This window comes from Sinohyriopsis cumingii, chromosome 19 (genome assembly GCF_028554795.1).
Source record: "Sinohyriopsis cumingii isolate HCF-2022 chromosome 19, ASM2855479v2, whole genome shotgun sequence".
Classification (NCBI taxonomy): Eukaryota; Metazoa; Mollusca; class Bivalvia; order Unionida; family Unionidae; genus Sinohyriopsis; species Sinohyriopsis cumingii.
The window spans coordinates 25,491,834-25,503,712 of NC_142979.1; the positions used below are offsets into that span (position 1 = coordinate 25,491,834).

The 11,879-nt window shown below is 35.6% G+C and overlaps 1 protein-coding gene across 14 annotated transcripts in view; it reads right to left on the bottom strand.

Moving 5' to 3' along the window:
* LOC149775311 (serine/threonine-protein kinase TAO1-like) overlaps nucleotides 1–11,166 on the bottom strand; it is a 91,415-nt gene extending 80,249 nt beyond the window's left edge. For 8 of the 14 annotated variants that reach the window (XM_089943769.1, XM_089943764.1, XM_089943772.1 and 5 more), the window contains exons 1-2: nucleotides 10,838–11,165; nucleotides 3,632–3,846 (exon numbers count right to left, since the gene is read on the bottom strand). In XM_089943769.1, the coding sequence (XP_089799895.1) occupies nucleotides 3,632–3,763 (132 nt within the window). In that variant the 5' untranslated portion in view covers nucleotides 3,764–3,846; nucleotides 10,838–11,165. Of the gene's footprint in view, nucleotides 1–3,631; nucleotides 3,847–10,837 lie in introns of all 14 variants that reach the window. The other 6 variants (XM_089943761.1, XM_089943760.1, XM_089943762.1 and 3 more) reach the window with 2 other exon arrangements.
* Nucleotides 11,167–11,879: the final 713 nt, after the last annotated feature.

The following is an 11,879-nucleotide window of genomic DNA, read 5'->3' on the forward strand; positions in this document are numbered from 1 at the left end:
AAGCGATCAGCGCTATTCTAGAATTTTAAGTTCACCATAAACTCTAGAACTGACTTCTCCATAATAAATCCTATCTATCAAACAATGCATTTTGTGCATTTACCATGCATTCTGATTGGCTCCTTTGCTGTCATGACCAATAGGGCATAACCGATTAGCATTTTTCTACTGATTTCCAATTCCGGATTTTTGGCATGAAATTTTTCCGATTCCGGATACGATTCAATTAATTGGAAATGCTAAATTAAAAGGTTTTTCAAATTAACTTTTTAAACTGTGTTACACACGTTTTGCATATCACACCGATGTCACAAGGGGAAGGATATGGCAGGACTATAGCAAAATGCAACGAAGTTCAAAGCCACAAAGAATCCATGAAATTTTTTATTTTTTTGCCAGTTCCGACCCATTCTTTGTTCAACAATTAGTTGATCTTGCCGCTAGGCTTTTATTTTCCCGCCTTAATCATTTATGTCGGCAAGCGGCCAGTTCCATCCTGTACTTTATTCAACAATTAGTTGATCTTGCCGCCATGCTTTAATGTCGCGGTCAAATAAAAATAAAACAGGCTTTTGTTTGGTCCTATAAAGTTGGCCTCTTGCGGAATCATTTTCTTTTAATACCTCATTAGCATGTGTCAATGTATTCAATATTATGCCTTCATTATTGAGGATGTTGACATAAACGGGTAGGACTGTATTATATATTTTAATAAATTTAAATCTTTCGGTCTAACTCAAGTATTATCGTTTCACCCCATTCTGTTGACCATATTGGACTTTTCTGACTTCTTATTTAACTTTATTAACGCACTATCGAATGACACGCAGTGTTAGACACGGTGCTATAGAAATTCAACTTTATTATTTTTATTATCCGAATCGGTTGTTCCTGCCTTGTCCGACTCCGATTAATCGGAAGTTCATACTATCCGGTGGAATCCGATTTCCGGATCAAAAGTCGGTTATGCCCTAATGACCAAATTAGTGAATGAGTACTGATGGTGTTTCCCAGTGACCCCCCCATTTTTAATTTGACCCTCACTGTTGCATCCCCCGGGGGATACACTGTATGATAAACTATTGATTAATGTTAGATACTTTAATTATGTTAGAAGTACTTAACAGTGTGGGAGTAGCCAACTGAAATAAGCTCACTATATACATGACTGTGATTGCGAGCTCTTTATTCCAACCCCATTACTTGACCTGATTTGATAAGACACATGTATAGCACAGATCAACAGTTGATTGATTGTAACAAGTGAACCAGCACCTTAAAATCGTATAGCACAGGTCAACATTTGATTGATTGTAACAAGTGAACCAGCACCTTAACGGTAAACAATTTGGGGAACAATTGCTTTAAGCTAGAATTGAAATTTTCAGTGATATCTTACATACTAAATTGAAAATGTGTGAAAATCTGTGTGGGACCGCCCAATTTTCAAAAAAACTGCTATATCAAAAGAATCGGAAAAAAGTCTCTTTAGCATTTTAGTAAATTAAATTCTTAAAATTAAAAAAAGAGATGCCAACACAAATATACACATTTCTCCATTCCTCAATGCCAGCAACACCCCCACCCCTGACTGCATTCATTGTCGAAACACTCATCTCCATCTGATCCTCCTAAATCATAATACCAAATATAATCCTTCAATTAATGTAAATGTAACCAAGGTTGTATACAAAACAAGAGTTCATATTACCCAAGACAATGTGACCATTGACTCCACTCCCTCCACCCCCTCGGGTATACAGCCCATTGATTGCCATGTAAAATCATACCAAATATGCTTTCTCTTAACCAATCAGCACAGAAGGAGTTCACTTTACAAGGACAGTTCAATGACATGTACATGGATGTACAGATGGACATGTTCTATCCCAAGAAAGTGCAGATGTTAAAAAAGCACGACTACATACACTGGCACTGAACAATTTCTGTTTAAATAACTGCTAGACATAGGAGAGCATGGGGGAAATGTCCTTGACAACAGACATGATCGCTTAATTTTCTTTTAAATGGGCACTGCTTATTTTATTAACCAAAAATGTACATGAGCATTGCAAACAGACATAAAAGTGTCACAGTTTATTTCATTTAAATATTCTGTACTACAACCTACACTATTCAAACATCATAATCTCATATTGCTATCAGTCCTGACAATTGTAGGTCACCCCATTGGTTGGATCACTGGGTTAGAAGTGATAAGAGCCATACTGTTTATCTATCTTAACACTATGACGCAATACAAGTCAGAAAGGTTAAATCTAAGAATGCCTGAAGATACCATTGGTAAGCAACAGCAAGTACTTCCTGGTTCAAGACCACCGAAACTGGTAAAATGACATTCCATACAATCCCCAAGGCAAAAAAACAAACAAATGGTGGTGTTTCTATAAAAATAGGGTAGGCATGTAGGATGTTTTTAAAAAAAATAATGGTTAGTATATATAATGTACTACACATTTCAATTACACTGCTAAACCAGCTCATTTAGGTACACAAATCAATTTTGGGATTTTTTTAAACTAGGGGTGGATGTGAGGGGTAGGCGAAGTTTACACTTTTTAGACTTCGCCTGGTAGCCTCACCCCTGAACTGGAACTAATGACAACTGACACAACATGTGATACCAGAACTGGACGTGGTAACTCAGCCATTCAAGCATAAAGAATGCACAAGAAAATAGTGATAATAATCGTAATTAAAAAAGTTGGCTCAATAAGAAACAATTTTTAAAAAAATGATTTTTTTTCTTCAACTCTGCTGCAATCTAAAAGAAACAGCACATGATGGAGTTTTGTGTAAGAAACCAGTTTCCCTTTAGCCTCATATGTGCATCACAGACAACCAAATCTGACATCACTTCTCATGGTTTCTTTGTTTTCTTCTTCCTGTGGGCCTTATGCCATTTTCCAGCTACCCATGGTCACAGCGCATCTGGTGGTGAGGAACCCAGGAACATCTACGAACCACAAATAGTTACTGGCGAACTTTCTTGCATACCTACATTGGCAGAGTCTAAGAATAGAACCCATACAGACAGAGGTAAAATTGTAGTGATCTGAAAAGGTAAGAACCTTAGACCACTTGGCTACCTGTGGCACTGATACCAAAGTTTCATTTTTTTAAAAATCAAACCGACCCTCAATCTCACACCAATAGGTGAAACACTCATGATGTTACTCCCTACCTGCAGACATTCTCTACCAGAATAAAAGCATCAGAAAAATTTAAAACTGAAAGATGTGCACATACAAATGTAAGAAGCAATTAATGCTCACTGTGAATGACAAAATATTACAGCCCCTTTTTTCAATATTTTGCATTAGTGCAAGCTCTGATTCTACAATCTCTTAACTTCTGAACCCCACAGTCCGACCTTCCAACACATGAGAAGACCAAAACTGGCTTTCAAAACTGATGAGAACCTATTTGCAAAGAAGTGTATTCTCTAAATCCTTGATGGAGCCACCCACGTTGAATATCATTCCAATGTCTCTGATTATCACATTGCAAGCTTTTAAACAATACTTGAGGAAAGATAACTCATCAAATATCCTGTGATAATTTTTAACACATATTAAGGAAACTACTCATATGTAATATCTCAACTCACAAAGTATACTGCACCAAAACTTCCATGACCAATTTCCCTGAGGTCTGTAAAAATCTTTTCTGGGTCATCAACAGAAAACAAGGCAGCAATATCTGGATCCTTCAAACTTCCTGGTTTGGGCAAGGAGGGCATTTTGACCTTGCATTGACCTCTCCCTGGCAACACTTGGGGTCAAGGTCGTATCATAGAGTGAACAGTCTGCTACATTGTTAATCCTGAAATAGATCACAAATTTATGAAAACATTAAATATTAATACATCTTGGGACAACTGTTTTCTACTCTGACAGAGCATAATGCTGCAATGCATTGTGGGGCATATTTTCGTTAATACTAAATTTAGCCCTGAATTTTTACTACAATTATAATGCCGTAATTGACGTCTCCATCTTTAATGAAACAGGATAAACTTCATTACAATGAGTTTGGATGCATGAAAATAATGACCAGAACCAAGTACACCTCTCCTTCGATAACTTGCGCACAATGGGGTCCACAAACATAGGCCTCACTATAAGCGAGGCGCGAGTTACCGAGGGACCTCCAAAAATTGAGAAATGATTGCTTTGACATCAAGAAAACCGTAAGGGGGGTGAGGTGTTAGGGAACTGGGCTATTTAATGACTGAATTCTCATTTTACAATCATGCTGATAATAATTTTTAATAATGTGCTTTTTCTAATGAAGTTGTTCGCTATTCTGTTTAAATAACATTTTTTTCTCCAAAATATCCAACATTTCAATGGAATTAATAATGAAATTTCTTATCATCCCTGAGGATATCTCTAAATGCCAGTTCAAGAATTCTCTGAAAGTCACTTGCCCACAATGGTCCATATCTGTGAAATCAAGCTCTGTATTTTACAAAGTATTCATTTCGCTTGGCTGCCTTGTTATCTTTGATCACAGTTATGAAAGAGTTGGTTAATTTAAGGTAGTTTCTGTTACATACACAATAATGTTTATTACAGTGTTTGATTGATCAAATGAAGTGAGTTCACCCGACATATGACTGAGGCCGCTTTTAACTTATCTTTTATTCCACCTCCTTTTTTTTTAATTCAAAAGACATAATCAACATGATAATACCAAGGAAGCCAGCTTTTAATTCAGTGTAACAATAACAAATATTTCTGCAAGTCAGTTATCAAAACACGGTCGGCAATTAATTAGGTTCTCAGAGAAAAGCTCGCATAGCTGTTACGGTTGATTGACGTATTTTATGTTTAATTACAAGAGGACACATTGCACTTATGATGATTACACTAAAAAAGGAACTAAAAGATGGAACTAGAACACAAATTTCAATTGATAAAAAAATTATTTAATTTGTATTTATTTATTAAAATACTGCCTCCATTCGGCGTAAGTGACATTTTCATTGATCGAAATTCCCTTACACATCATTAATTGCAGTGTACTAGGAAAGTCGTTTGGAAAGAAAATGTAAAAAACTGTATGAGCTATTTTAAAATTTGATGTTTAATAGTGTTGATTAAAATTTCCAGGTCCTATCTACCATTTTTAATGATAAAACGAGCGATACATCAAAGTTTCCATTACCAATTTTGATCGCTATTTTCTTCAAGTACAACAAATAGGGATACATTTTGGGGGTATTTTCAGGTTTAAAAAATGGGATCCATGCCTGACACCGCGTTATAAGCGGGTTCGTGAGTTATCAGGGCATGAGTTATCGAGGGAGTGGTGTACTGTCAAACCAGCTTTTGGTTCTACATTGGATATGACTGTATGTATAGAATATAAAAGTACAAAGCAGAATGGAGATGGCAGGGGAATTTTTAAAGGTGTTGACTTAGCTTTGTTTCCACTCTGTATTGGATCAAAATAAAAGCAACAAAGGCAACTGTTTTTGGAGCCATGGGAGCTCAGATGTTGGAGCACTGGTCATGTGATCCAGGGGTTCCAAGTTCAATATCCACCAAGACCAGAGCCCAGTGCAGGATGGCTTCTTTAGTGTCATATTAATGATGGACACCATGATATTTTGATAAATTACTTATTATCTCACTATACATGTAGGAGAGTGCAATGGCACTATAAGGTCACAGTTCCTTAATACAGGCATGCAATAGTGTGCAGAAAAGTGCACCCATAATTGGAGTTACTGGAAATAGAACTTTCACAACACAGCACGATAGTTCTATACCAGTTTCCCTGGTTCTTCCTGTTGTTATACTGGCCACCATGTATAACCTATCTTGTACTGAGAAATGGCATTAAACTGAAGAAAAAAAAACGACAAATGCATTACACAAGCAGCGACATATTCCAATAATGACCATAAACAAAGAGTAGTCTTGACAAAAAAAATAATTAAAAATTCTTTTTTCTATTAAAACAATCTAGACTATTTGTATTAAACTTTACTAGCCCTGCAATTATATTCAGTTCCCTGGCCAGTTAGGCACTGGAATTACTGTTTAATAAACAGATATATTGTATCATGATCGACTGTATAACAATAATTGTCATTGACACGATAGTTACCATCATAGTATTGCATACAGAAACAACAGATTCAAGTGAGTCTAAGATCCTTTGCCTTTCTGACATCTATGTAAAAGCATGCCAGGGCACCTTACCAAATAATCTGGCTTAGGATGATACTTTTTGATGCATGGAAATTGTTTTTTTATATTTTAGTACTGGCAACCATACTGAAAGGCCTTATGTCAAAATGCTTTCTACAAGATAGGAATTTGGTCAAATTCTGTTTACCAGTTATTAAGAATATATCATTTAAAAGCCTGTCTATTTCAGTAAAACAGCAATACTGAATAGTGAATCATCATGTCAAACTGTGTCGGGCAGCTTTTTAAAACTTTTTGTCATTTTATCTTTAGTCATGGACAGAGTGGCCTTATTTGTAAACAGTTACAAAGTCTTCTGACCAGGATGCTTTTAACACCTTTGGTCAGCAGTTCCTGTAAAGTTCTTTACATGTTTTCCTACCAGATCAGTATTTCTTTGACAAGTCTGAAAGACTAATGCCAGGATACCTTCTGTCAACTTTGGTCCGATTATGTAGTGTGGTTTCCAAGTAACACCTGATTAAGGATTTTCTATCTTTATTAATGGTGGCCATACTGGATAACAATTCAGCACCATTTCAATAAATATGAAAAGCGCTGATGCCAAAATGCTCCCATAAAACGTGCAAACTGGTGAATGAGTTCAATTTACATCAAATTTCGCTTTAAATACAGAAATGGCTGCAGTGATCTGTTTTCAGCAACTGTTTTATTAACGCTTAATTGCCATTTACTAACAATATCTGCAAATTTATTTAATTATGCTTGGTAATTCATTCTGCAAGCTATGCAAGGAATAAAATGAAGTGCTCTTTGGTCTAAAGCTTTCTCAAAAGCAGATGGTTTCAATGAGAAAATTAGCAAAACTTATCTTTGGCAAGAATTTGGCCATGTGTTTGCATTCTGTGTTTAATCAATATATTTGTGGTATTAACTGGTGCAGTCTACAAGGTTTAGTTCAAGTCCTGATAATTACAACTTAGTTTTTAATGTTATTGCTCAAAAGAGACTTTTTTTAGACACAGGCCCAGGGCTGGTGACTTAAATAAACTCACATGCTGTGACTGAAATTCCACAAGCCTGGTGCACAATTTCTGCATGCCCAAAATTTCATCTCTTTTTAATATTGTCACACAACATTGCAATAGCTACAATTCGAATATAAATTCAACAGGTATCAAAAGGGTTTGAAGGTAATGCAAATGTCATTAGTGCTCATCACTAGGGACTGGATGGTCCTGGTGTTCTAACTTCTCTGCTGGATTCTCTGAGTGAATCCTGGTCAAAACCAAGTTGACATACGTCAATATGTTGTTTGCAGTATGTGCAAAAATAGTGACCCCCCCAATTTTCTTTTGCTGTCATGCTTCACAAAGTAAAACTCTGTCAACATAGAGTTCTGAAATTTATTTTTGTTGCTGATAGTTAATTGCTTCCAAAATTGGCTTCAATAATGAATTACACTTAACCCTTTACCTCATAGAGCATAGTGACAAAGTGCAGCTTGCTATACATAGAACACAGGTTACCTAGTTGACCGCATACGCATAGCTTGCGTGTGAACTATTAAGCAATGTAGTGTATGTTACGTTTAACAGCAATTTTAACCATTTTACATTTTTGGTACACATCTATTACATGTGGAACAATTTAAGAGTAAAGTCCGATTGTTATAGCTGTGTAATTATTTATCACGGAAGAATTTGTTATGTGCTTTAAAATCTGGAGAGAATTTGTTCACCGTCATGTCAGCGAGGCCGTGTGACCAACCGTAGAGCTGCCATTTCTCATACTCGAAATTTACAAGTTTTTCATCTGTGTCTACATCACTAAGTCATCTAAATTTGATAATTTATAAAAACTAATTGCAGGCTATATCAATATCAGAGCCTTTACCTAGGTTATTGAATCTTTCATAGTTGTGATTCTAATCACGAAAACTTCGTAAGTACTGAATGAAATCCGCGACCGCCATTTTGGAGAGTGGAGATTACGACCCAGATACTTTAAATAGCAGATATCGACCAGTACATAAACAGTGACCACGTGATCTGACGTAATTGTCATTCACAGAAATGAATGTAGTATCTAATAACGGGTTTTCCCCGAAGGTGGCGCTATGAAAACCGGCTTAAAATGGCTGATGTTTATAGCAGACGTCAAAAGGCGCTTCTATGGGACTTTTGTAGAAGCGTCAAAAGTCGCTTCGATGCGACTTTTGTAGAGGCGTCCAAAGACGGTTGTATGAGGTAATGGGTTAACACTATTCCGACAATGGAAATGATCATGCTTTATATTTTATATATGCAGCAAAATCCAACTTCAAAGAAATGCTGCTCCTGCTCACCAATTTGTCAAAAATATATTACATATGGCTTAAACATTCTCATTCAAGGCACTGATTTGTAATGACTTTTGTTCTTGTACATGCATCTAGCAACTAGATTTAACGATAACAGATTGATCCACTTCCTGAAACTACCTATGCAAATTAGAATAATGGGCTCACCCATTGCAGCCTTCAAACACCTCTATCTAGCTATTATTGTCTGCCAATTAAGTGATATGTGAAATGGTTGTTTATACCCGACCTCTTTGCATTTAAATGCCATTATTTAAACTGCCCAAGAAATAGTTTTACACAAGATCCAATCATGACTGTTTACTGTGTATACATGCAACATATAACAGACATATACTGAAAATTGTGTCGTTTCAAAACATGACCAAGTCAGTGGTTATGGAAGTACAAAATTGTATTTTTAGCACGACATGCTATGCTTCAATTTTATTCAAATCAGATATCAATTTCAAGGAGGACAGTAATGATCTGATTTAGATTAGCAGGTATGTCAACTTCTTGAAAATACATTTACATATTTCATCAGTACAATCCAAGCTGCCTCAAGCAAATAAAAAATGTTTTACAAGCCACCTCACTTAGAATACAGGATGGGCCCAATATAAAATTAGATGGGGACCAGGTTATCAGATTTTTGTTAGCACTGCATTATTTTAGTTCAGTTCATATCAAAATGCAGAAATATAAGCTTCCTTCCAATATTTAACAAAATCACCAACTAAGAAATACGAAATCCTTCTCATGTCCAACTCTGAAACTCTCCTTAGGATGAGCACTGAATAGCAATCACTAACTTTGATCTTGTGAATGAAACTAACAATGCTTGTGGATTTGTTAAAGAATCTTGACTGTGAATGAGATATACACCTCTGCCTTCTTCACTGAATTGTCAAACACTGGCTAATATCAATTAATCACAATGACTCAAGAAATACATTTATGTTCTTTCCGGTCTCAATCCCAGAAATGACTTGCCAGTGATGATCATTCCATCCCACAGATTCCTAAGAAACAAATGTGAGGAGGAAAATAAATCTCTTAAAAGTTGAATGAAATTTTAAGAATCAGTTACAAATATTGTACAAGTGTTTCCCTTTATTCAACATGAGACATAAAATTTTGATCATCAGTCTGCCTCACATATAACAAACAATCCCAGCTAACCTTAAACAGCACATAAACAAGTGCTAAACCACTCATTAAGTATATTAGTATGAGTATTGCCAAAACAGTATTTGGGAATGTGAAACCAGCCGTGTGTACTGGGTCCAAGCACCGATTTTTTTGCTGATGATAAGAACAGATAAAGGGTATCCAACCAGTATCAAGCAACAGAATGAAGAATCCAGAATTATACAAATTGTGTTTTAATATTTACATTACCATTGATAAATATTCAATGCACTGTACTGTGACAATTGGAAACATCAGCAAGGTGACATGTACATGTACTTTAAGGAAGTCTTTTCACATGGCCGACATGTACAAACTTTTGGAAAGACTAATTACATGGCCGATGTGTGCCCACACCAGAAAAATCCTCCGCACATTTGTTTAAAGTTTCTCTAGTAGATACTGAGACAAACCAGATAGAAGTGAATTACAATTGCCCATTCTTCAAAGTACTAAAAAATACATAAGTGTTTTAGTGGCATCATCAAGCAAAAGAAAACTGGATGAAGCTTATGCATCTCAGCTTCAGATATGCTACCTTGCATATATTCATTGCCTGTTGGTGTAGTGCGTACTGTCTCGAGTGACACATGCTCTGAACTTAATGTTGCTTATTAATCGAGGTAAAGGACGTCACAAACTGATGTTCAATAGAAATGAAATTGACAGCATTTGCAGTAATAAATGAAAGGTGTGTTTGAAAACTTAAGCTATCTAAATGAGCTATTATTTAGTCCGATATAGACTGGGGAACACGTTTCAAAGGGTCCCGGAAAAATAATAATAAAGACTATACTTATTTAGCAATGAATGTTTAGCGAACAAAGAGACTGGATTGTAATTTCTTGGGATGGCTAGTTCTTAGGTAGCGCAAAAAAATGGTCAAAGCATTTTTTAAAAATAACAAAAAGAACCAAATTTATAAGGAGTATTCTTTAATGGTTTGGGGCATTTAACGGACTAACTTTTAATTATATACCCTTTTAAAGACTGAACGGCAGATTCATGTGGAAAGCCCAAGGTACAAGAATGGTTGTTTAAGGTCAATTTTTTAAAATACACATGGGTAAAATATAATAATAGAATTACAAAATGTTACTTAAATATTCAAACTTACCATAAGGCACATAACTATATACTGTGATACCAAAAACAATGATCAATTTCAGCAATTAATAACCAGGGAAATACACTGAATTCCTTTCCTTATATTTCAATATGGCCGTTTTGCACATGCGCCCTTGCTCCCAACAAGGTCCTTCAAAAAGTCATTGAAAGTGGTCTATCCTGTCTGTGTAGTATTTGTTACGATGTTGTAACGGCAGTGAAAACTGAGTGAGAACTAATTTTTAACATGGAAGAGAATACGAGACGTTTCGTATCTCAAGATAAAAGTTCATCCGAGAGAGTATTACGTCACCGGAAATTATTGCAACTCCGGACTCACCAACATGCTATAGCTTTATTGGATGAAAATGTATCATACTTAGGTGAGGCGAGTTTCAGGCCACACCAAATGATTGACTGCGTTGATATTTTGCACTAGGTTTAAAATGCAGTCATGTGCAACTACAAATAATGTCCACACCCTGTTTAAAATGATTGTGTGAAATATGCAACAGCGCTCGTCATTCGGTAAAATTAGTGTATACCTCTGTGGCAAACGTTTTCTTTCATTATTTTTTCTTATTCAAATTATGTTGTTTTCTGTTGGTTTTCTTTTGTTTTGTATTGTTTTTAAATAAAAAGGAATGATGTTGCTACAAAATATTTATTCTATCTTCATTATGCTTTATACTCATCCTGAACTTTATTAAATGGATTTCTACACGTTTCTTAGTCCGATACCCCACCCCTCATCTGTGTTGATACTGAAGTGATGGACGATATCCCGAAAATCAGCATTATCACGGACGAGGGGCTGATGTATCGGCTTACATTTTTCTTTCCTTACTTTACTTCTTTCTTTATTTTATCCTTTATGTATTGACATATCGTTCTAATACGATCCCATTTCTTAATGATATTGGGCCAACCATTTAATTTTCGAGAAGTGAGATTTTCTTTCGATTCATAACTCCTGTATCTTTAACTTCAAGATATTTAAAACAAAATTCAAATGAAGATATTATTTCTTTTCTTATTCCACCTAGTATAAT